This window comes from Carcharhinus amblyrhynchos, chromosome 3, assembly GCF_965287045.1.
Source record: "Carcharhinus amblyrhynchos chromosome 3, sCarAmb.v2.hapA, whole genome shotgun sequence".
Classification (NCBI taxonomy): Eukaryota; Metazoa; Chordata; class Chondrichthyes; order Carcharhiniformes; family Carcharhinidae; genus Carcharhinus; species Carcharhinus amblyrhynchos.
This window is the reverse complement of record NC_137326.1, coordinates 134,935,193-134,962,145: the sequence shown is the minus strand read 5'-3', so window position 1 is coordinate 134,962,145 and position 26,953 is coordinate 134,935,193. Positions and strand designations below refer to the sequence as shown.

Genomic DNA, 26,953 nt, shown 5'->3' with positions numbered 1-26,953 from the left:
AGTACTGGTGGGGACGGGTCTGTCACTGTATAACACTGGGGTACAGTACTGGTGGGGACGGGTCTGTCACTGTATAACACTGGGGTACAGTACTGGTGGGGACAGGTCTGTCACTGTATAACACTGGGGTACAGTACTGGTGGGAATGGGCCTGTCACTGTATAACAGTGGGGTACAGTACTGGTGGGGACGGGTCTGTCACTGTATAACACTGGGGTACAGTACTGGTGGGGACGGGTCTATCTCTGTATAACACTGGGGTACAGTACTGGTGGGGACGGGTCTGTCACTGTACAACACTGGGGTACAGTACTGGTGGGGATGGGTCTGTCACTGTATAACACTGGGGTACAGTACTGGTGGGGACGGGTCTGTCACTGTATAACACTGGGGTACAGTACTGGTGGGGACGGGTCTGTCACTGTATAACACTGGGGTACAGTACTGGTGGGGACGGGTCTTTCACTGTATAACACTGGGGTACAGTACAGGTGGGGATGGGTCTGTCACTGTATAACACTGGGGTACAGTACTGGTGGGGACGGGTCTGTCACTGTATAACACTGGGGTACAGTACTGGTGGGGACGGGCCTGTCACTGTATAACAGTGGGGTACAGTACTGGTGGGGACGGGTCTGTCACTGTATAACAGTGGGGTACAGTACTGGTGGGGACGGGTCTGTCACTGTATAACACTGGGGTACAGTACTGGTGGGGACGGGTCTGTCACTGTATAACACTGGGGTACAGTACTGGTGGGGACGGGTCTGTCACTGTATAACAGTGGGGTACAGTACTGGTGGGGACGGGTCTGTCACTGTATAACACTGGGGTACAGTACTGGTGGGGACGGGTCTGTCACTGTATAACACTGGGGTACAGTACTGGTGGGGACGGGTCTGTCACTGTATAACAGTGGGGTACAGTACTGGTGGGGATGGGCCTGTCACTGTATAACACTGGGGTACAGTACTGGTGGGGATGGGTCTGTCGCTGTATAACAGTGGGGTACAGTACTGGTGGGGATGGGTCTGTCGCTGTATAACACTGGGGTACAGTACTGGTGGGGACGGGTCTGTCACTGTATAACACTGGGGTACAGTACTGGTGGGGATGGGTCTGTCACTGTATAACACTGGGGTACAGTACTGGTGGGGATGGGCCTGTCACTGTATAACACTGGGGTACAGTACTGGTGGGGATGGGCCTGTCACTGTATAACACTGGGATACAGTACTGGTGGGGACGGGTCTGTCACTGTATAACACTGGGGTACAGTACTGGTGGGGACGGGTCTGTCACTGTATAACACTGGGGTACAGTACTGGTGGGGACGGGTCTGTCACTGTATAACACTGGGGTACAGTACTGGTGGGGAGGGGTCTGTCACTGTATAACACTGTGGTACAGTACTGGTGGGGAGGGGTCTGTCACTGTATAACACTGGGGTACAGTACTGGTGGGGACGGGTCTGTCACTGTATAACACTGGGGTACAGTACTGGTGGGGAGGGGTCTGTCACTGTATAACACTGGGGTACAGTACTGGTGGGGAGGGGTCTGTCACTGTATAACACTGGGGTACAGTACTGGTGGGGATGGGTCTGTCACTGTATAACACTGGGTTACAGTACTGGTGGGGATGGGTCTGTCACTGTATAACACTGGGGTACTGTACTGGTGGGGAGGGGTCTGTCACTGTATAACAGTGGGGTACAGTACTGGTGGGGACGGGTCTGTCACTGTATAACAGTGGGGTACAGTACTGGTGGGGACGGGTCTGTCACTGTATAACACTGGGGTACAGTACTGGTGGGGACGGGTCTGTCACTGTATAACACTGGGGTACAGTACTGGTGGGGATGGGTCTGTCACTGTATAACACTGGGGTACAGTACTGGTGGGGACGGGTCTGTCACTGTATAACACTGGGGTACAGTACTGGTGGGGACGGGTCTGTCACTGTATAACACTGGGGTACAGTACTGGTGGAGATGGGCCTGTCTCTGTATAACACCGGGGTTTCAGTGCAATTGGGGTATGAGCAATCCTATGTCTTGCCTCACCTCCATCCAATAAAGTTGTGGGCTGGTCTGGGACGCGTGGGAGTGTGGCGGGAATTGCTCTGGGAAATTATGTACCACCACCCCAGATGTCAAATCCCCCAGCAGAGGCGTATAATGTTGCACCCTAAGTTGCTCGGAATAGTCGTGTGGCAGAACAGAGAGATCCAGGTGGAAGGGTGAAGGAGTCCTTTCCGATCGTGTGTGTAAATTCACTTTGATAACATTGAACAAAACAGTGGACTTTCTCAGGGTTCCTTTCCTTTGATGTGCTGTGCAGTGTGTGTCCGCTGCGGCCTTTGATCAGATCTGCGGAGGGGGTGCTGTCTCTTTATTCAACGTTCAGTCATGTCTTTCAGGGGCTTCTGAAGCCAGTGCCGCAGATATTGGATTTTGAAAATACCAAACCACTTTCTAATGAGACACCTGACCTTGGGAACAAAGCGTTGCCAGAGTTGGTGGGAAGGAAGGGCCCCAAAAATTCAGCAGTAAAGAGTTACAACAAGCAGGTGCTGATAGGTTACTGCCTCAGAGTGGTGTGGACTCCGTTAATCTTTAATCTGCAGTGGTTCTAATTACTCTGGAGATTAAGTGTGTCTCATTTACCTGTCAGCCCCTGCTTGCTGAACTACAACAATTCTGAGGCAGACAGCTCCCCAGTCTTAAAATTCTTATCCTTGTTTTCAAATCTCACCACTGTTTCATTCCTCCCTCGCTCTGTAATCTCCTCCACTCCCTCCGAGAGTTCTGAGATCCATGAATCTCATGCACATCCCCAATTTCTTTCTTGGCTCCCCCATTAATGGCTGTACGCACAGCTGCCTGGATGCCAAACTCTGGAATACCTTCTGAAACTTGTTGGTCCCTTCTCCCTTAGAATCATAGAATCCTTACAGTATAGAAGGAGGCCATTCGGCCTATCAAGTCTGCACCAACAACAATCCCACTCCAGGTTCTATCCCCGCAACTCCACGCATTTACTCTGCTAATCCTCTAACCTACACATCTCGGGACACTAAGGGTTCATTTAGCATGGCCAATCAACCTACCCTGCACATGTTTGGACTGTGGGAGGGAACCGGAGCACCCGGAGGAAACCCACACGGAGATGGGCAGAATGCGCAAACTCCACACAGACAGTGACCCAAGGCGGGAATCGAACCTGGCTCCCTGGAGCTGTGAGACAGCGTGCTAACCACCGTGTCACCATGCCGCCCTCCCTTACGACAGCCCTTAAAACCTACCCCTGGATCAGTATTTTGGCCGTTCGTCCTAATTTCTTCTGTAGCACATTTTTACAATTTATGTAGAGTGCAGTGCCATTCAACACCTCTCTCAGTGTCCCGCTCAGGGGCAATTGTGTGCATCAGCAGAATGGAGCAGAGTGCGCAGTTACATTGTCTTTGGAATGAACACCCCAGGAATGTGGAGCAACTCTCCCTCCGGTCTCCAGACCGCACCGCCCCCAGTGTCTTTGGGCTTCGTGAATAGAGGCACTGAGTGCAAAAAGCAGTTACGCTGAATCTTTATAAAGCTCTGGTAAAGCCCCAACTAGAAGACTGCATCCAGTGGCTAGCACTGCTGCCTCACAACGCCACAGATCCTGGTTCAATTCCAGCCTCTGGTTTGCATGTTCTCTCCGTGCCTGCGTGGGTTTCCTCCAGGTGCTCCGGTTTCCTGCTACATGCCAAAGATTTGCAAGTCAGGTGGATTGGCCATTGTAAATGCACGAGGTGTCGAGGTTTGCGCTGGGAATGGGGGAGGCAATGTGGTCCAGGGTCAGATGCCCTTTCAGAGGATTGGTGCACACACAGTGGGCTGAATGGCCTCCATCTGCACTGGTTTCTCCCAGTGAAGTACAAGGGGAGCATGGCACTGTCGAAGGTGCCATCTATCCAATGAGACTCTAAGCTAGGTCCACGTCTGCCTGTTGGGCAGGTGTGAAAGATCCCAGATCACTGCTTTGAAGAGGGGCAAGGGAATGCTCCAGCCACCAATATTCGTCCCTTAACCAGGTCATCTGCTCATCGTCTCACTACGGTTTATGGGATCTTGCTGTGCACTGTTTGCTTTTCTGACATTATAAGCAGTGGCTACACTTCACAATGTGCTCAGTTAGATTTTAAAGTGCTTTGGGATAAGATCGTGAGAAGCATTCCATTTTCAGGTGCTCGTCCTTCATTCATCCACCTGGCAGGCCAGCCTCCACCCTCCTGCCTCACAGCTTGACCCGAGTGAGTGGTAGAATTGTCGACAGCGCACCTCGTACCTGTGGGGACTTTGTAATGCTGGTTTGTAACCGGGAGCAGTTTCTGCCAGCGACATCACAACCCTAATCAGGAAATGACCAATTGGCAATGCTGTGTGGTTTCATTTGGTGACTGGACTTGCAGCTGACTGTACAGAGCCCGTGTCCTGGGCCTGGGCACGGAGCCCGGGCGTGGGGGTTTGGGAGTAGATACAGAACCAGGGTGAGGGGTACCGGCAATCTCGGGAGGGTAAATCGTGGTTTCGGTTGAAACCGCGCGAGAAAACCTTTGTCTGACAGGATTAGGAAAGACTGATGAAATTTGTGGCTGTTTCAAGGTGTCCTGAAGCAGCAATAATGGGGGCTGTGTGTGCTCGTTCTGACCAAATGAAGGAGAGGCTGAAAGATTGATGAGCTGTTCTGTCATCTCCTCCTCGAGTTGTGCAGCTGATGGTACCGCTGGTCGATGATATGTGTGTGTGAGGCTGAGCTGCTGATTTAAGGAGCTCACACTTACTGAAACCAAATACCTCACTCGACTTCCACACTGCACCGATTTTAAGTGGAACTCATTCCATCATTGTATGGGAACAAAGTGCAGTGCCGTATCTGGAGTACACTCGGAAACCTGGATTTATGGAGGATTTTGATTCTGAACCAGGAAGTAGAAAGAGCTACATTCTAATGACCTTCCATGACCTAAAGTTTAAAGTTTATTTATTAGTCACAAGGAGGCTTACATTAATGAAGTTACTGTGAAAATCCCCTAGTCTCCACATTGTGGCACCTGTTTGGGTTACACTGAGGGAGAATTTAGCACGGCCAATGCACCTAACCGGTACATCTTTCAGACTGGGAGAAAACCAGAGCACCCGGAGGAAACCCACGCAGACACGGGGAGAATGTGCAGACTCCACACTGACAGTGACCCAAGCCGGGAATCGAACCCAAGCTCCCTTGCGCTGTGAGACAGCAATGCTAACCACTGTGCCAGATATCCCAGACTGCTCTTCAGCCAGTCACGTACTTTTGAAATCTAGTTGCTGTTTTAAGATTGGAAATGTGACAGGCATTGTGTGCAAAGCAAGCTCCCATAAAAAAAAACCATGTGATAATGACCAGATATTGGTTGAATGATAAATATAGGCCTGGACTCTGGAAAAAAACTGCCCTGCGCTTGAGCATGTCAGCTCAGTTTATGGGTGACGTTTCGGGAGTGGGACACAAACTCTGCCCGAGGACTGAAAGGATAACCTCCGTCTCTGCTCCAGCTATTAGTCTATTAAACCTTCTCCGAACTGCTTCCAACGCATTTACATCCTCCCTTAAATGAGGAGACCAGTACTGTATATGGTGTTCTGGATGTGGCCTCACCAATGTCCTGTACAACTGAAGTAATAACTTCCTTACTTTTGGGTTCATTACTCTCACAATAAATGATTACATTCTATTGGCCTTAATTACTTGCTGTACCTGTATACTGACATTTTGTGATTCGTGTGCTTGAACACCCAGATCCCTCTATAACTTAGAATTCTGCAATCTCTCGCCATTTAGATAATGTATGTTTTTTTCCTTCTTCCTGCCAAAATGGACAATTTCATATTTACCCACATTATACTCCCATTTGCCAGATTTTTGCCCACTCACTTCACCTCTTTATATCCCTTTCTTAGGTCACCTTCACGATTTACTTTCCTATCTATCCCTGTGTCACCAGCAAATTTAGCAATTGTCCCTTAAGTCACCACCCACATTGTAAACAGTTGAGGTCTCTGCACTGATTTCTGAGGAACACCATTTGTTACATCTTGTTAACCAGAAAGTGATCGATTTATGCCTACTCTGATTCCTGCCTTCTGACTGTACCAAAATGTTACCCCTTGCACCATGAACTTCTATTTTCCGCAAAAACTTTCGATGTGGCGCCTTATCAAAGGTAAAATGTCAGATCAAGATAGCAGCACCTCATTGGAAAATTTAGTCACTTTGGGTGGTGGCTTTTTCTCTCGAGCTGTGTTCCAAGAAGAATTTGGAAGGCCGTAAACTGGGCCCTGAGCCTCGGTGGTTGCTAGGAAACAGCTCAGAAATCCTGTGATGTCTGGGGTCACTAAGGATGTTTATTCTGGTAGACAGTCAGCCAGTGAGACTGGGACAGCACGGAGCGGCTGATGTGGGCTGTTCTGTTTCATGTGACCATGTAGTTTACGAGTGAATCCTGCCCCGATCTTGTCAGCATGTGATGGGGAGAACTGATATTAATCCAGGCCCAGGCTTTTCTGGAATTCAGCTTGCTGGATGCCCTATGTGTGAGAGAGAGAGAGAGAGAGAGAGTGTGTGTGTGTGTGTGTGTGTGTGTGTGTGTGTGTGTGGTTTGAATCAGGGAGTCCTTTGATGTCAAGCTCCCTACACAGCAGATTACATTCTTCGTTAATCTCCTGGTACTCTGCGCCACCTCGAAGACAGATTGCTGGTTCAGGCCCGGTCTGTGTTGAGGTCCTCTTCTCACCAGGAGAGGACGACCCAAGTTGAATTTGGATGGGGCTCGTACGGAGAGAAAAGCCTTAGTTCCAGCGTTCTGAAGGTGATTCGGACACCTCTTGTTCACAGTGTGGGGCTGAGTTGCTTTGTGTGGCTCATGGTTAGTTGTGTTCCCTGCTGCAATCTGGATTCTTCCTTTCTTGAACCCCTTTGTATTCCAGACTCTGGTAGGGGGGTTAACTGCTGAAGACAGGTTACATCGGCTTGCTTTGTACGCACTGAGTACAGGAGAGCTTGAGGAGGGGGAGCTGATCGAGGTGTTGGGCATGGTTAAGGCCGTTCACAGGGTAAGAGGAGAGAAACTATTTCCTCAGTTGGAAGGAGTCAATAACACAGAGACAGAATCTTAAAATGAGAGCCAAGCCGTTTACGGTAAAATCAGGAATTTCTTTTCACAGTTCTTCATACCCTACGCACACAAACTGAGCTCACTCACTCGCCTCTCACTCACTACCACTTGTGCCTCTCACACTACCACCGACCTTACCACCACTCGCCTCTCACTCACTACCACTCGCCTCTCACTCACTACCACTCAACTCACTCACTACCACTCACCTCACTCACTACCATTCGCCTCTCACTCACCTTACTCACTCTACCACTGAGCTCTCACTCACTCAGTACCACTCACTCGCTACCGTTCACCTCAATCACTCAGTACCACTCACTTCACTCACTCAAAATCACCCACCTCACTACCACTCATCTCACTCGCTCGCGACCACTCACCTCACCTCAGAAGGATGTGGATGCTTTGTAGAGGGAAGGGAAGAGGTTTACCCGGATGTTTCCTGGTCTGGAGGGTATTAGCTTTGAGGAGAGGTTGGATAAACTCAGTTTGTTCTCTCTGGAATGACCTGGTGACCAAGACTATGAGCGGCATGAACAGAGTGGATAGTCAGATGCTGTTTGCTAGGGTAGAAAAGTCGAGTACTCAGGAACATAGGTTTAAGGTGCATGGGGAAAAGTTTAGAGGAGATGTGTGAGACATGTTTTTCACACAGGGAAAGGTGAACGTCTGGAATGCGCTGCCCAAGGGAGGTGGTGAGAGCAGGTACGATGGCAGCATCTAGATGAATACATGAATAGGATAGGAATGGAAGGATATGGTCTCTGTGAGTGCATATGGTTTAGTTTCGGCAGGCATCATGATCGGCGCAGGCTAGGAGGTCTGAAAGGCCTGTTCCTGTGGTGTACTATTCTTTGTTCTTTGTATTCAGACGTGCGGGCTTGCACGCTCACACTTTCACCGTATGTTCAATCCCTTGTTAACGGGTTTCCAGTAGATTAACCGTCAGTCAGTGATGCAGATAACGACTCCTCCTGCAGTAGCCCCACTGTGCTGACTCACCCCCGTCCACCACATCCCCCCCGCCCCCACCGAATCCCGTCCACCCCCCCCCGACAACCCTCAGCCCAAACCACTGGGTTACTTTGTTTCAGAAGTGCGGGGAGGGATTGTGGAGATGACAGAGACCTTGATGGTTCCTGAAACCAGGAGGAATGCTGATGGAGAACTCTGTGAGAGATTTGGATTCGCTTCATCGTCAAAGGAGATAAGAAGCAACGACAGATGTTTTAAATTGGAAATAATCTCATTAAGGTTGAACGGGGTTCTCTGAAACAATGCTGTTGTGTGCTAGCCCAATCTAAAATATCTTCTCACTTTCCAAAAGAATATATTGTGGGAAAAACACTGGGAGGGATAAAGTATTAAGGATGTGAAAAGGGTAATTTATCTTTAGAGAATTTTATAACGGAGACACAGGCCATTCAGTCCACACTGATACAACAAATAGGAGCAAGAGTAGGCCACTCAGCCCATCGAGCCTGTTCCATTATTCAGCATGACCATGGCTAATTTTGGGCTTCAGTTCCATTTACCAAACCCCCCAGATATATAAAACTGTGTCCCCCACTGCCTGAAATGTATTCAACAGTGGAACATCGACACCCCTCTGGGGTAGAGAATTCGATAGACTCACGACTCTATGAGTGAAGAAATTTCTCCTCATGTCAGTTGGAAATGATCTGTCTCTCCCTCCCTCACTATTACATTGTGCTGTCAGCCTGCACTCTGTACACAGGTCTGGAGCGAGAGTGTACCAACTCAGACAAACTGAATAAAGGATAAAACGGGCAAACCTGCATTTCTGTAGCACCTTTAACAACCTCAGGATTTCTAAAGGCTCTTTCCAGCCCATGTGGAACACTTGAATTCCAGCCACTGAAGTAGCTGGCCAGTTTGAGCACAGCAAGCTCCCACAAACAGCAGCGGCATCTCATTGTTACTCAATCATAGGAATTAGGAGCGAGAGTCAGCAATTCATCTCTTAAAGCCCACTCCGTCATTCCATATGATCATGGCTGATCTCCATCTCATCTGAACTCCACTCCCCTGCCTTTTCCCCATTGTCCTTTCTCCTGCTTTTGAACAAATATTTCTTGAATCCATGGATTGATTCTGCATCCACTGTGCTCTGGGGCAGTGAGTTCCAAGGATTCACAACCCTCTGTGAGAAGTAGCTTCTTCTTATCTCTGCCTCGAACCTCCCCCTCTTACTCTATAGCTATGACTTCTTGTCCTAGACTGTTCTTAAAGGGGGAACACTTGATCAACATTTACTTTATCAATCCCGTTGAGTATTTTATATACCTCAATCAAATTCCTCCCTCATTCTCCTGCACTTCAGTGGCGACAAGCCCAAGCTGCTCAACTGCTCCTTATGCAGTAGCCCCCTTTAAACCTGGAGTCAATCTCGTGAATCTCTCCTGAACCACCTCCAGTGCCACCACATCCTTCCTCTAAGAAGGAGACCAAAACTGTACACAATACCCCAAGTGTGGTCTCACTATATAATTGTGACAACACTTCTCTACTTTTGTACTACAGACTCTTTGCAATAAATGCCAAGATTCCATTTGCCTTCCTTATAACATGCTGCACCTGCATTCCCACTTCATCAGACTCATGCACAAGGGCACCCGGATCCCTCTGCACAATCGCCTTTTGAATCTGCTTCCCATTTAAATAGTAATTTGCCCTTTTATTTTTCAGGCCAAAATGGATAACCTCACATTTATCCACATTAAACTCCATCTGCCAGATTCTGGCCCATTCCCCGAGCCTGTCAATATCCATTTGTAAACGTTTATCTCCTTATCACAGCCTGCTTCCCCACCTATTTTCATGTCGTCGGCAAATTTCACTATGTTACACCCTGTCCCTTGTTGTAGATCATTGAGATAGATTGTAAATAGTTGTGATCCGAGAACTGAACCCTGTGGGACCCCACTGGTTACAGGTTGCCAATTGGGGAAGGGCCCCTTTATCCCAACCTTCTGCTTTCTATCAGTCAGCTAATCCTCAATCCAAGCCACTACTCTATCCCCAATCTCTTGGGATCTAACCTTCTAGATCAGCCTCTTGTGTGGCACCTTATCAAATGCCTTCTGGCAGTCCAAATAGATCACATCTACAGGATCCCCATTATCTACCTTGCGGGTTACATCCTCAAAGAACTCTAACAGGTTTGTCAAACAGAACTTGCTCTTCACAAAGCCGTGCTAACGTTGTGAATTGGGCTTTGCTTTTCCAGATGCTCCGTCTCCTTAATGACTGACTCCAGTAACTTTCCCACCAGAGGCCAGGCTGACAGGTCAGCGTTAAACTGCCCATCACTAATTTCCCGTAACTGAGCGACTTGCCACGCTCTGTCAGAGAACCATTAGGAGTTAACCACAGTGCTGAGAGCCTGGAGTCAAATATAGGCCAGAATGTGTAAAGAATCTCAACCCAAGACCCACATCCTCCTTCTATGCTTAGGAACAGAGGTAGACCATTCGGCCCATCGAGTCTACTCCACCCTGCAATGAGATCATGACTGATTTGATGTGATAATCCTCAACTCCACTTTCCCACCTCATCCCATAACCCTTGATTCCCTTTCTGATGAAAAATCTCTCTATCTCAGCCTTGAACATAGTTAATGACTCAGGCTCTGCAGCCCTCATGGGAAAAGAATTTCACAGATTCACTCCCCTCTGAGAAAAGAAATTCTTCCTTGTCTCTGTCTTCAGTGGGTGACCCCCTTATTGTGAGATTGTCCCCCTGTGGTCCCAGACTCTTCTATAAGAGGGACCAGCCTCTCAGCATCTACCCTAGCTTTCTGAGTGATTAGCTGTTGTATTGTTTGGCTGACAGAGACAGAGTTGACCTTGTCAGTCCGGGGACGCTCTAGGTATCTCTTGGTTATATCTGAGTGCCCCGGAATACAGCGGATTATTTAATGCTGGGGTCTTTTCTCCCTCCCCACCGTGAGCTCTAACCTCTGACCTTTGTACTTTTGCCCACAGTCCCCCGAGTTAACGGCCACACGAAGCTGGAGAGGCGGCACGAGACTGGCGGCTACGAGAGCTCGTCCACCCTGATGAGCAGCGAGCTGGAGACCACCAGCTTCTTCGACTCGGACGAGGATGATTCCACCAGTAGGTAGGAGACGTTTCCGGCCAATCGGCTGCTGAGACGGTGGCCAACGCGGGGTTGACACGGGGCAACGTAAGTGGGGCCAAAGGGCAGGGTGGATCCCTATGAGGCAGAGTGGCTGAGTGACGTGGAGGGTGGGGTCATTAACCAACATGGGTAGAATTCACTGGTGTATCTTTCAGTAACTGGGTCAGGTTGAGACCGGAGTTTGTCGAGAGAGCTGGAGTTAATAGGCAGAGTATGGGAGTTGATGGAGGGAGCCAGAGGTGGCAATGATATGCATTTATATAGCACCTTTAATGTTATGAGATGTCCCATGTTGCTTCACAGGATGTAATTATAAGATCTCCGCAGTACAGAAGGAGGCCATTTGGCCCATCAAGTCTGTACCAACCACAATCCCACCCAGGCTATATCCCTGTAACCCTACACAATTACTCTGCTAATACCCCTAATACTAAGGGGCAATTTAGCCAATCCACCTAACCCGCATGTTTTTGGAGTGTGTGCAGAAATCGGAGGAAACCCACGCATGGAGAAAGTGCAGACTCCACACAGACAGTGATCTGAGGAATTGAACGCGGGTCCCTGGCACTGTGAGGCACTGTGCTGCCCCAAAGCAAAACCTAACGCCAGGCCTCGTGAGGTACAGCTGACCACAGCTTTGGCTGAGTAAGTGGGTTTTGAGAAGTTCCTTGAAGGAGGCGGAGAATGAATGAGGTGGAGAGGTTTAGGGAGGGAACTACAGAACTTGGGGTCCAGCCAGCTGAAGACACCGTCACCAATGGTGAAGCGAAAACAACTCGGAATTCCCAAAGAAACAAACCTGCACGAGGAAAAAGATCTGGGAACGTTTTAGTGTTGGGGAAGATTCCAGAGCTAGAGGAGGGTGTGAGGCCTCAGAGAGACCTGAACATAGTGGAGAATTTTAATAGTGAGGCAGTGTCAGACCGGGAGCTGGTGTAGGGCAGTGAGGAGGGAGAGCGGTGCATGGACAGGAGTTGGTGTGAGTGAGGACACAGACAGCAGGGTTTCGGATGAGGTCAGATGCATGGTTGTGCTTTCAGCCTTCCAGACGTTCATGTGGAGCAAATTACAGGCCACTGAAGCCTGCATGTTGGACGCACGGTGTAATTAAGGTGCCCCCATGATTGTACACATTACCCATGGGGACAGGATGGAGCGGTGGTGGCCAAGGTTGGATTGCTGAAGGACAGCAGTGTTAATAGCGTGGCTATGCAATGGGAAACCATCACTCTCAGCCACGGCTCAGTGGATAGCACGCTCTTCCCTTGAATCAGGAGGTCGTGGGTTCTAACCCCACTCCGGAGACTTGAGCAGTGAAGTCTGGGCAGCCGTTCCAGCTCAGTGCTGAAGGAGAGCTGCTGTGACAGTGGAACATCTCTAGGATGAGACATTACGCCCTGTCTGACTGCTCAGATGGAGTATGGGGCGGCACAGTGGTTAGCACTGCTGCCTCACAGCACCAGGGACCCGGTTTGGGTCACTGTCTGTCCGCAGTTTGCACATTCTTTCCATGTCTGCACGGGTTTCCTCTGGGTGCTCCAGTTTCCTCCCACAGTCTAAAGATCTGCGGGTTAGGTGCATTGGCCATGATAAATTGTCCCTTAGTGTCCCGGGACGTATAGATTAGAGGGATAAGCAGGATAATGTGTGGGGTTACAGGGATAGGGCCTGGATGGGATTGTTGGCGGTGCATACTCGATGGGCCGAATGGCCTCCTTCTGCACTGTAGGATTCTATGATTTCTAAAAGATTCTGAGATGGAGTTTTGAAGAATGGGAGTTTTGCCCAGAGTCCAAATCTTTATTTATCTCTCAACCACCATCGATAAAACAGATATCTCATCCTTATCACGCTGATGTTGTGGGAGCTTGCTGTGCACACATTCACTGCCAAGTTTCCGTGACAACAATTCAGAAGTACCTCATTGGCTATAGATCCAATCAGTGGAGATACTCCTACAGATTAGATTGAAAAATCTGCCTTTCACAAGAAGCGGTTGTTGGGATTGATACTGATGTGTTTAAACTGGAATTAGATAAACACACAGGGCAGAAATGAGCAGAGGGAGACAGTGTTGGTGTTGAAATAGGGCGAGAGGAGCCTAAACACTAGCGTAGACCAGGTGGGCCGAATGGCCTGTTTCTGTGCTGTATGCTCTGTGTGGTTTATGGATAACCGGATATTAAAGGAACAGTGCTGTCGGAGATCGGAAACCTCACTCAGTCAGTTTGCAGATGGTGCCAGGCAGTGTGGGAGGGGACAGTGTGCTCAGAGCGAGCAGGGTAAAATCCCAGCACTGCGGGGATGTGAAAGGTGGATGGGCGAATCGCTGATAAGATTTAACATTCAGCAAAGTCAGGGAAGGTGTGACACGTTAGATAGGGGCACGGCCACCCTGAGTAACAGTGTTACTGAGGCATGACTATCACACTGGAGAACGCAGCAGGGGCTGTGAAGTGAATTGACTGTATCAATGGTGGAGATGGTCCGGTTATGGGAGAAATCTTCCCAAGAGATGGGTACCAAATAACAAAGCAGTGCCATTGTCTCTATCTCTCTGAAAATGGTTCTTTCCCATCTAGAAGGAGACAAAAAATATATATTGGGAAAGCTTCATGGTTACGTCATTTTTTGCCTCCAGTTGGTTTTATTATTAACTGTAACATGCCAAGTCTGGCAGCCATGCGTTTCGGACTTAGCAGTGATGCCATTGAGCCACTTTTGTTGAAGTCCCAACCTCCATAACACAAACTCGAGTCCCCACCCCTGTGTCTGACACTGAACCTCACTGCCACACTTCACCCCAAGATAACCTTTTGACCGCCTACCTGCACATCGCTAAGACAGCCTAGTTTCACCTCGACACAGTCCACCCAACTCCACCCCTACCCCAGCTCATCGGCTGCTGGAACCCTCACCCATGCCTTTGTTTCCGCCGCACTCCGTTATTCCAACATGTTCCCGCTGCTCCCCCACTTCCTATCCTCGGACTCTGCTTTTCCCCTGTGTTTTCACTCACGCCCATTCCACTGTCACCCCCCTGTGCTCGTGGACCTACAACAGCTCCCGGTTTTAAAATTCCCATCCTGGTCTTCAGATCCTGCTGTGGCATCACCCCCTCCCCATCTTTGCAATCTCCTCCAGCCCCACAACCCTCCAGGATATCTGCGCTCATCTAATTCTCACCCCTCCAGCACCCCTGATTTTAATGGCTCCATCATTGCTGGCTGTGCAATCAGTTGCCTAAACCCCAGGATTCATTCCCCCAAAACCTCTCCCTCTTCCTTTGAGACTCCCCTTAAAACACCCACCAGCGCCCTTCGCATCAGCTCGTTTGTTTATGTTCCCACGCAGCATCTAGGTACACCTTTCTACATTAAAGATGCTATATCAATGCAGGTTGTAAGTCGCAGGGAGGGGGAACATTGGAGAAAAATTCATTGAATTTTTGAGCCAGTTGAAGTGGTAAATGGGGGCTCACTTTTAACATTTAAGAAAAACTTGGACGGTTACGTGGATGAGAGGGGTGTGGAGGGATATGGTCCAGGTGCAGGTCAGTGGGACTAGGCAGAAAAATGGTTCAGCACAGCCAAGATGGGCCAAAAGGCCCATTTCTGTGCTGTAATGTTCGAAGGTTCTAATTTTAACATTGTGTAAATTTATTCAGCACTTCTGATCATTTCTGTGATGTCTCCTGCCCTCTGGCGGTGGACATGATTTACAGCACCTCCCAGAAGGAATTAAAATGTTCAGATTGTCATGTTATAAGTTTTGGTAATTCTTTCCTCCTCATGCTATCGGGAGACAAACCAGTACCTCACCAATTTGCCCATCCTTTGTGTATGAGCACAGATAATCAGTCCCTAAATTGCCTGTTAACAGGAGTCACTGTAACAATCAGTGTGCAGTAAGGTCTCCTTTCCACACTTAGCTGTGGGTTTGGTTGCCATTCCGTACTGGGCGAGCTGACATCTCGGTTAAGACGGCAACCCGTGCATGGAGTTACAGTGTTTAAATCCCATTCCAGAGCCGTCAACACAAAACCTACGCTGACATTTTCAGTGCCGTGGTGAGGGACTGCTGCACTGTCAGAGGTGCCATTACTTGGTTGTGATGTTTAACCGATCCTTGCCCGCCCTCTCAGCTGGACGGGAAAGATCCCACGTCAATGTTTCGAAGAAGAATGAGGGAGTTCTCCTGGGCTCACGTTTACTCACTAACTGACATGTTGTCTTGTCGTAACCGTGCTGTTCAATGGGGGAATTAGTTGACAAGATTCCCATATTATAACACTTCAAAACAAATTGATTCTTTGGCTGTTAATCGCTTTGGGAAGTTATGAAGGGCAGCAGTGGCTAGAAAGCACTTTGAGACTTTGTGAGGTCATGATAGGTGCTATATAAATGCATGGTAACACAGTGGTTAGCACTGCTGCCTCACAGCACCTGGGTTCAATTCCCAGCTCAGGTCACTGTCTGTGTGGAGTTGGCACATTCTCCCTGTGTCTGCGTGGGTTTCCCCCGGGTACTCCGATTTCCTCCCCCAGTCCAAAGGTGTGCGTTAAATTGTCCATTAGTGTCAGGAGGATTAACAGGGTCAGTACATGGGATTTCAGGGATAGGGCCTGGGTGGGATTGTGGTCGGTGCAGCTTGATGGGCCAAATGGCCTCTTTCCGCACTGTACGATTCTGTTCTATATAAGTGCATTGTGTGTTCCTTGGAGCAGTGCTGTAAATGAGTGTTGTCACAGCTGGAAGCAATTGCTTCAGTCAGTCACGTGTGCAGCCCATCAGAAAACCCCAGGTTTAATCTGAGCCAGCAGGAGGAACACTGTGAGTAAACTCAGCTCTCAGACTGGGGCAGGGGTTCCTGCTCCACATCATTGTCCAGTGACTCCTGCCTCTCCAGATGTAGAATATGAGCGCAGCCACATGAGGCCATTCAGCCCCTTGAGCATATTACACCATTTGGAGAGATCATGGCTGATCCATCTCTTAATTCAGTGATAGGAGACCTGGACCAGTGGGTTTCTATCATCTCAGTGGGTCGCAGGATTGAAATCAGGCTTGTTCACTCACCATGATCCCATGAATAAGATTAAATACATTTAATAAATGCCAAATATTTCATAACAAGTTATGGAAAATGCTTCACCATTTTAATATTAATAGAACTATTAACTTCAAATGGTAAAAATAAGAGAGATATTTACACCTTGGACACAGAGGCCGTGCACAGCTCTCACAGTCAATGTTGTGAGCAATCAGCACGTACCTCACTTCATTCGCCTTGCTTCATGTACGAGTCACTTCAGTCAGACGGGTAGGGAAAAGAACTTCGTAAATGGAAATCAGCAGAATGTGGCAACCCTGTGCCTGGGCAACAGTCAACAAAATGTCTCATGACCCACACTTAGAACAAAATTGGACCACATGTGGCCCCAGGCTGCAGGTTGTCCATCACTGTCTCAGCTCCATTTTGCTATCTTATTTCTATAGTCCTGAAGAGCGTGTTTGATTGCAGACTTGTGAAGTACTTCCGTGTGTTTGATTGCAGAATATAAATATGCCATGTGAATAAAAGCTGTTTTGTAATAACCTCCCAACTAATATCTCTCAGTATGAGGTCAGATATATTGGGTTGAACACTGGTTAAGAATGGCTAGGTGACTGGGCCGCTATCTGCCCTGTTTTGACCACCAAGGAGGCAATTGAAGATTTCCCTCCCTGTACCCAGTGAGCTGTGACACCAGCTAGAATCAGCACCTTGGGAAACAAGCGATCGCAAAGATGATAAGTAGCATTTGAACGTAGAGCCTCTGACTTTCTTTCTGCGATTCGCTCCTGTCACAGGTTCAGCAGCTCCACGGAACAGAGCAACTCATCCAAACTCATGAGACGACACAAACGCCGGCGGCGGAAACCCCGGATCCCGCGTATCGAGAGGGTGGGTGCATTCTTTGTCTCTGACTTGCAGCCTCTTCAATGCGGCTGTCTCAATCCACTTGTTTCATACACAAGAAGGCAAAAGGCATTAATTTGTGTCACCAGAAGACTTACCTGTCAGTCACCCAGTGTCGTTATCGACCGTGTCCGTCTTGGATATGAAATAAACTCCCTCTACACTGTCCCCCTTCAAACACTCCCAGGACAGGAACAGCACGGGGTTAGATACAGAGTAAAGCTCCCTCTACACTGTCCCCCATCAAACACTCCCAGGACAGGTACAGCACGGGGTTAGATACAGAGTAAAGCTCCCTCTACACTGTCCCCCATCAAACACTCCCAGGACAGGTACAGCACGGGGTTAGATACAGAGTAAAGCTCCCTCTACACTGTTCCCCATCAAACACTCCCAGGACAGGTACAGCACGGGGTTAGATACAGAGTAAAACTCCCTCTACACTGTTCCCCATCAAACACTCCCAGGACAGGTACAGCATGGGGTTAGATACAGAGTAAAGCTCCCTCTACACTGTCCCCCATCAAACACTCTCAGGACAGGAACAGCACAGGGTTAGATACAGAGTAAAGCTCCCTCTACACTTGCTTGATTCTGTTGATTCCTGTCAGAAAGCCTTTACTGGGGATTTTGGGTGGAGTGTGGGATTGGGTGGTGCTGTAGGTTAGGTTGAATTTCCTGCTGATATTGACTGGGGAAAGACGCACAATACAGTGACACTCAGGCTGCCTGACACCGGCTAAATGTTTTGCTGACGGGAGTCTCTTTGGGACAAGGGGCAGTGAAGAAACACACACAAGGGAAATGCTGTGAGTTTTTGCATGCTCTGTCCACGTGTGGAAATAAACATCCAGTTTATCTAATTTGGACTCTGCGACGGTTCCCGTGGGTCGGACAGAGATCCTCGGGAGGGTCCGTGCGACTCCCCTCCCCGTGACGATGTTGCTGGAAAGCTGATGGATTTACCCAGACCTGTTTCTGTTCTCTTTCAGTCTTCCTCATTCAGCAGCATCACAGACTCCACTATGTCCCTCAACATTATCACCGTCACTTTAAACATGGGTAAGTCCACGCCTCTCTACCTGGGAGGAGAGGAGAGGTTGGGAGAATTGACGAGTGGGTAGGGGTGATCTTCCCAGGGGTCTGTTGGCAATCACCATAAACCTAGCGATCTGTTGCTTCAAAGTTTATTTCTTCCTCTCTCGCCCATGCCTCACATTCCAGTATTAATAATTCATTTTGTAATTACCAGGGAGACTAACATGGTGAGCATGACATTAGAAGAAGGAATGTTAAGAAAGATAAAAGTATTTAAGGTAGAAAGTGAGGTTAATACATTAATCAGATTGAAAATGATCCAACTTCTGTTCCAGATGGATTGCGTCTGCATCATATTAAGGAAGAAATAGCAGAGACATTCCTAGCATCCCTACACTGCAGGTGGAGGCCATTCAGCCCAACTCTCTGAAAGAGAATCTTCCCAAGGTCAACCCACTCCGCCCTATCCCTGTGACTCCAAGCTTTTGCCCCGTTAATCCTCCTAACCTACACATCTTGGGGCAATTTAGCATGGTCAATCCCTCTAACTTGCACATCTTTTGGGTCGTGGGAGGAAACCGGAGCACCCGGAGGAAACAGCAGACACGGAGAGAAAAAGCAGAGTCCACACAGACAGTCCGCCAGGATTAGAATTGAATCTGGGACCCTGGCGCTGAGGCAGCAGTGCTAACCACGTAAAATACAGATATAAAAATTCATAAAAAGGAATAATGCTATCAGGCTGTTGGAAAACCATTTGTGATTCCTGTGTGTTGGAGAGGGAGATCAGAACAGATCTTGGGATCTATAGATCAATGACCATTGAGGGGGAGATCAGAACAGATCCTGGGATCTATAGATCAATGAGCTTAACATAGGAAAGATAATCAATCATTGCTCACAGATACATTTAAAAAAAATTTATAAACCTGAAATATAATAAAGAGAATCAGCGTAGATCAGAAAAGGGAATATCATTTTTGATCAACGTCGCAAATTTGTTAAAGGGCTAAAGGTTCATGCAAAAAGACGAAATGTATTTGGATTTTAGTGGGTGGCACAGTGGTTACTACTGCTGCCTCACAGCACCGGGGACCTGGGTTCAATTCCAGCCTTGGATGTCTGTTTGTCTGGAGTCTGCACGTTCTCCCCATGTTTGCATGGGTTTCCTCTGGGTGCTCCAGTTTCCTCCCACACAACAAAGCTGTGCAATGATGAATTTCCCCGCAGTGTCAGGAGTAAATACATGGGATTATGGGGATGGGACCTGGATGGGATTATTGTCAGCGCAGGCTCGATGGGCCGAATAGCCTCTTTCTGCACCATGGGGTTTCTATTCTATGAGTAGGTTCGTGGCTGAGGTCCGAACATTTGGAGTTAGGGGACAAACAGCAGAATGGATAGCAAGCTGGCTACAAAACTGAAAAAAGGGAGAGTTAGGATTATGAATGATTACTCTGACTGGTAAAAGGCAGTGAGTGAAGTTCCACGGGGATCAGTGCTGGGACCGTTATTGCTCAGCATTTACAGAAAGAATTCCGACTCTGGAACTGGGAAGTATAAGTTCAGTAATTGCCCGATAGTCCTGAATTAAGGAATGTGGTTCATACACAGAAAAGCTGCAGCAACCTAACGGAAGATATCAATCAACTTACAGAATGGACATGTAACTGGCAAAGGGACATCAATATCAATAAGTATGAGGTGGTACATTTTGGTCAGAGGAATAAGGAGGCTGTGCACTGCTTGGAAAATTAATGTAAAAGTGGGGTGGAGAAATGGGGGGGGTGGGGTGATCTGGTGTACAGATTCACAGATCACTAAAATTAGTGACAAAGCTTAATGAGGGCTTAACATAAAACAAGTGTTCAGATATCAGATCAGAAACCCTAAGGTATATTATAAAGCCAGACCAGACCCCAACAATCTTTCTATTTTGACATTAGTGTGAGGATAAGGTGTTTCATTCCAGGCTTGATTCTACTGACAAATTACGGAGCTTTTATCAAAACAAACTTAATTTAACAACACAGTTTAGCTATAACAAATGAATTAGCTTAACTTTTAACAATGGAACAATATTCTAACATGACAAGATACAATTCTTAAGCTCTAACTTATCACTAGCAATTCCGATCAAGCAATATTTCCCTTCTAGACTTAAACCCCTCTTTAATATTAATTAGCAAAACACAGGCATACTTGTTTTAATTTGGATTTACTGTCTTGGAGCTTTGAGAAAACTTTTGGACACTGAGGGAGAGCTTCCTCTGTCTACCAGCTCCAGGCAGCAGCAACTCTATTTTCAAATGAAAATGGAACCGTTTTCCCTAAGAGTCCAGCTCCTCCCATTGCTAGCATCACATGAGTCTAGCCCTGTCAATCAAGCTAATCAAAAACTCACATCCTTCTTTAATTAAAAATACTACTCCACGAAGCCTTTGCCAAATAAATATATAGCTAAAATGAATAATTATCCTGCTTCCTCAGCATCTGCTGCATTCCTGCGAGACAAACTAACTGCTTATTTCAAAGCACTGCTTCTCAAAGCAGGCTATAGAACCATAAAATATATTCATAGCACAGTGTCATCACACAGGCAAATCACCGGGATTAGTTTCTGGAACTGAGAAACAGAGCAGTTACATTTAACTTGTCGGAATCAGAGTTGGACACACACAGACACAGAGGCATGGGCAGAGGTGGAATTCAAAGTGCGAGATCTTTTCTCTCAGGAATGATTAAACAGTTGGTCTTGTTCTTCTGAAAAAGGGAAGTCCAAGGGGAGACCAGATACAGGTCTGTAAAATGATTAATATAGTTGATAAGGGAAATGTAGAGAAATGTTTTCCACATGTTACAAGACCCGAACGAAGTGGGTGTAGGAGGGGCATAAATAGAAGATGGTCATAAATAAACCCAGCGGGAAATTAATGTAGGAGAAACTTCTTTGCTCAGAGAATGGTGAGAATGTGGAACTTGTGGATTTAAAACAGCTTCTTCCATCAGACTGTTGAATGGTCCTACCACACATTAAGCGATCTTTCTCTCCACCCCATCTGCAACAGTATTCTCTGCACTCGATCCTTTCCTTCTCCCCTGTGTACTCTATGAATGATCTGTTTTGTCAGTGTAACGCACAAGAAACAATGCTTTTCATCGTATCCCTACATAATGGGCAGGCGCAGTGGTTAGCACTGCAGCCTCATGGCGCCGGGGACCCAGGTTTGATTCCTGGCTTGGGTCACTGTCTGTGCAGAGTTTGCATGTTCTCCCCGTGTCTGTGTGGGTTTCCTCCGGGTGCTCTGGTGTCCTCTCGCAGTCCAACAATATATGTGTTAGGTTGATTGATCGTGCTAAGTTGCTGCTTAGTGTCAGGGGTAATAGCTAGCGTAAATGCATGCAGTTATGGGCCTGGGTGGGATTGTGGTCGGTTGCAGACTCGATGGGCCGAATGGCCTACTTTTGCAATACAGCGTTCCGTGATTCTATGTGACAATAATAAATCAATTCTAATTTCAATCACTTCAATTTAAAAATTGTTACCACAGTGAATGGTTGAGACAGTGAAGCATTTAAGTTCGAAGCTGGATAAACACACCAGGGAGTAAGGAATAGCAGGAAATGGTGATAGGGTGAGGGAGGCTGGTGTGGGGCATAAACACCAACATCGGCCTGTCGGGCTGAGTGGTCTGTTTCTGTGTTGTGAGCCCTGTGTAATACTTTGACATTCACATGTTTCCCTTTAGAGAAATACAACTTCCTGGGAATTAGCATCGTGGGGCAGAGTAACGAGAGGGGCGATGGAGGGATCTACATCGGCTCCATCATGAAGGGAGGAGCAGTGGCAGCGGACGGCAGAATTGAGCCCGGGGACATGCTGTTACAGGTGAGTGCGCTGATTCACAGCACAAATCAACCCCCTCCTCCAGAGAATGACCAAGTGGAGGAGGACTGCGGTCAGCAGAGAACACCCAAAGCAAACAGCGTTCTTGGGTTTCTGAGTAAGAACCTTTGATACAACAACAATATCAGAATTATTGCTTACCAAATGCTTGTTCATCCAATCCCAAGATAAACAAGATGTGTGTGGTCTCCTTATATTGAGAGAGATTTATATAAGATCGAAATGATTTAAGACACTCTGCATGACTCAGTCTGGGAAATAGAGCAATTTAATATCCTTGATCAAAGATTTAGACTGGGAATTGTTACAGCGAAGGAGGGGGAAGAATAGATTGACCAAGATTCAGAGGGGATTTGAGAAAGAACGTCTTTACTCAGAGGGTGCTGGGAATCTGGAATGCATTGCCTGGGAAGGTAGTGGAGACGGGAAACCTTACAACCCTTCAAAAATATTTGGATGAGCACCTGAAATATTATAACATTCGAGGATATGGGACAAGTGCAGAAAACTGGGATTAGCGCAGCTTTAGTGCTAGTTACTGTCGGTGCACATTCGATGGGCCGAAGGGCCTTTTCTGCATTGTACGACTCTATGATTTTATGGATGCAGTTGGCAATCAAAGGTCATGAGAAATAGGAGCAGGAGTAGGCCATCTAGCCCTTCGAGCCTGCCCCGCCATTCAATAAGATCATGGCTGATCTGAAGTGGATCAGTTCCACTTTCCCACTTTCTCCCCATAACCCTTAATTCCCTTGTCTATCAGAAACTTATCTACTCGTAACACCATCTCTGATAGTCCCAACAGATCCTAACATCCCTGATCCAGCCAGAACAAGCCAGCGTTACTACATTTGACCATTCATGCTGAACTGTCTACTCATAAAAACGAGCTTCATCTTGGCCGTACGCCCTCCGGGCAGGAGTTGCCCTGTGTTCACACGATGAATAATTATCGTCTTTTCTTCTTCGTCAGGTCAACGACATAAACTTTGAGAACATGAGCAACGATGACGCAGTGCGGGTTCTGAGAGAAATCGTCCACAAACCCGGGTAAGGGAGTCCTTTCTCACAATGTGGTGGACTCAGAGCCTCAGCTCTGTCACCTCGGAGTCAGAAGGTCGTGGATTCAAGTCCCACCCCTGAAACTTGTTCGTGTAATTTGAGCTTAAATTCCAGAGCAGTACGGAGGGAGTGCTGCACTGTCAGTAATGTTGTCATCCAGATTAAGAAGTTAACCCACAAACCCATCTATCCTCTCAGGTGGATTCTATTGAAGGGGGGCGTGGTTTCCCCCCATTAACATTTATCCCTCACCGGGGAGACATTGGCCCAGTGGTATTGTCGCTAAGCTATTACTCCAGAAACTCAGCTAATGTTCTGGGGATCTGGATTCGAATCCCACCACGGCAGATAGAACGTAGAACCCTACAGTGCAGAAAGAGGCCCTTTGGCCCATCGAGTCTGCACCAACCACAATCCCACCCAGCCCCTACCCCCATGTCTCTACATATTTTACCCACTAATCCCTCTAGCCTAAGATGGTGGAATTTGAATTCAATAAAAAATATCTGGAATTAAGGATCTCCTGATGACCATGAAACCATTGTCGGAAAAACCCATCTGGTTCACTAGTGTCCTCTAAGGAAGGAAATCTGCCGTCCTTACCTGGTCTGGCCTACATGTGATTCCAGAGCAATTTGGTTGACTCTGAGCTGCCCTCCAAGGGCATCTAGGAATGGGCAATAAATACTGTCCCAGCCAGTGGCACCCATATCCCATGAATGAATAAAAAAAAATCACATCACTATAAACAAATGGTCCTTATCATAATAATGGTTCTATTCATGGGAGCTTGCTATGTACAATTGGTTGCTAAGTTTTCCGACATAACAATAGTGACTCACTTCATTGACTGTGAAATGCTTTGAGATGTCCGGAGGTTGTGGAAGGTGCTATGTAAATTCATGTTTTTTATTTCTTTGGGTTCTGATGTTATTGTCTGGAAGTAAACAGCAGCCTGACTGAGAAGCTCTTTGGGGTTCATCTCCCCGTGTGCAAACCCTGAGGAAACCGATCAGTATTCTTTCAGAACGCACCCTGCCGTTTGTGAACTGTGTTCAGATTCTGTGTGCAAACGTGGCAGAAAGTGGATGAAACTCATCTGTTTTTTTTAAGATCGTTTTTGTCCTTAGCCCAGCCCAGTCTCACAGCGCCTGTCAGCGCTCAAAAGAGGAACAGATGCTGAACTCCTGATGTTTCACTTAACCGTTTAGTTGCTGGAGTCTTGAGCATGGTTCTGTGAACTTGGTGTATGATTTGTTGTGTTGTTTCCCTAAAGGCCCATCACGCTGACTGTTGCCAAGTGCTGGGACCCGACACCTCGAGCGTGTTTCACACTCCCCAGAAGTAAGTAACTTCCACAGTGGTACACTGGTCTTGACTAAGACAGAGGAGCTGGCGAGGAGAGGAAGAGTGTTAAAATCTGGAGTAATCTTCTAAAATTCTCATGCCTTTGTGCACTCCTGGCTATTTTTCCATGACAAATTCCAGTGTCCAGTGGTAGGATCATTAGAAATAGGATTACGCTATTCAGCCCCTCGAGCCTGCTTCACCTTTTGTTAGGTAAAGTTTATTCATTAGTGTCGCAAGTAGGCTTACGTTAACACTGCAATGAAGTTACTGTGAAAATCCCTGAGTCGCCACATTTCTGGCACCTGTTCAGATACACTGAGGGAGAATTTAGCATGGTCAATGCACCCAACCAGCACATTTTTGGACTGTGGAAGGAAATCAGAGCACTCAGAGCAAACCCATGCAGACACAGGGAGAACGTGCAGACTCCGCACAGACCATGACCCAAGCCAGGAATTGAATCTGAGTCCCTGGCATTGTGAAGCAGCAGTGCTAACCACTGTGCCAAAGTATTGTGATATAATTCTGCTGGCCCTTAATAACCTAACGGCCTTTCCATTCGATCAAACCTCTGGAGAAACTGTTGAATATTCAGTACTACTTCCCTGGGTCAGGTGGGCAATAAATGCCTGTCTTATCCCAGGAATAAATAATATAGAAAAGTATTGTAAACTTGCTGCTCAAATAGTTTAATTCAAATTGTTGGGCACAAAACACACTGGATTATTATAGATTTAATCGTATGATGGCCATCTATTCTGCTATAACGTGAGTTTATTGCACAGAACCTAGTTACCATGGCACCTGGATGCTGAATATCCTTTAAGTCCTGTTACCATTTGGGGTACAATGAACGCTATTACAAACTCAACAACTCTTGGTATAGTGTTGCACTTTTGGTGTGTTGGAGATTATTTTGCCCCAGTGAAGAAGGGTTGGTAGAATGGCCTACTGTGTATGTGTTTGTGTCCATTATACATCGACCATGGGGAGGTCACTGCAGAGGCCTGTCCGATTTTCATCAGAAGTGTTCACTCTCTCTTCCACTCACTCACACTCTTATTTTCTAACAAAGCATCACTGGCTAACGATCGGCACCAGCAGACTTCCTAATCCGTAGATATCACTAGAAAAGAAAGTAGCATGGGATTAAATAAAGCTCAGTGTTGTTCCTGCCTGTTCTGTGCCCCCAAAGATATCTGGTTTCAATGTCACCAAACCTTCCCCATATCACTTACTCTAGGATAGCTGTGGAGGGGAGGGGTGAGGGAGATGAGGGGGTAGGTGAGGTAGGGAAGGGCACGGGTAGGTGAGCTGACGGGTGGGGGAGATGAGGAGGGAGGTGAGGTAGGAAAGGGCACGGGTACGTAAGCTGACGGGTGGGGGTGCCCATTGAAGGGGTGGAGGCTACCTCGTTGAATATATTTAAGTCACGGGTAGATAGGTTTTTGATAGACAAGGGAATTAAGGGTTATGGGGAGAAAGTGGGAAAGTGGAACTGATCCACTTCAGATCAGCCATGATCTTATTGAATGGCGGGGCAGGCTCGAAGGGCTAGATGGCCTACTCCTGCTCTTATTTCTTATAAGAACATAAGAAATAGGAGCAGGAGTAGGCCATCCAGCCCTTCGAGCCTGCCCCGCCATTCAATAAGATCATGGCTGATCTGTCTCTGCTCAGTTCCACTTTCCCGCCCTCTCCCCATAACCCTTAATCCCCTCTCTTATCAAAAACCCATCAACCCGCGTCTTAAAAATATTTAGCGAGGCAGCCTCCACCACTTCAACGGGCAGAGAATTCCAGAGATTCACCACCCTTTGAGTGAAGAAGTTCTTCCTCAACTCCATTCTAAACCGCCCCCCTTTTATCTTGAGGCTGTGCCCCCTAGTCCTACTGTCTTTTTTGAGCGGGAAGAGTCTCTCCACCTCTATCCTATCCATCCTATTCATCATCTTATACGTCTCAATGAGATCTCCCCTCATTCTTCTAAACTCTAACGAGTACAAGCCTAGTTTATTCAGCCCCTCCTCATAGCTCAACCCCCTCAACTCCGGTATCAGCCTAGTAAACCTCCTCTGCACTCCCTCCAAGGCCAAAATATCTTTGCGCAGGTGCGGCGCCCAAAACTGCACACAGTACTCCAGCTGCGGCCTCACCAATGCCCTATACAGCTGCAGCAAGACCTCCCTGCTTTTATATTCAGTCCCCCTCGCTATGAAGGCCAGCATCCCATTCGCCTTCCTGATCACCTGCTGCACCTGCAAGCTG

At 47.6% G+C, this 26,953-nt stretch overlaps 1 protein-coding gene across 1 annotated transcript in view; it reads left to right on the top strand.

The window, feature by feature from the left end:
• Nucleotides 1-26,953, top strand: part of dvl3b (dishevelled segment polarity protein 3b) — a 114,902-nt gene that overhangs the window by 74,162 nt on the left and 13,787 nt on the right. Inside the window, exons 5-10 of the mRNA XM_080186065.1 lie at nucleotides 11,211-11,346; nucleotides 17,220-17,313; nucleotides 18,321-18,390; nucleotides 22,116-22,255; nucleotides 23,247-23,323; nucleotides 24,612-24,679. Of these exons, the coding sequence (XP_080042191.1) occupies nucleotides 11,211-11,346; nucleotides 17,220-17,313; nucleotides 18,321-18,390; nucleotides 22,116-22,255; nucleotides 23,247-23,323; nucleotides 24,612-24,679 (585 nt within the window). The remainder of the gene's footprint in view (nucleotides 1-11,210; nucleotides 11,347-17,219; nucleotides 17,314-18,320; nucleotides 18,391-22,115; nucleotides 22,256-23,246; nucleotides 23,324-24,611; nucleotides 24,680-26,953) is intronic.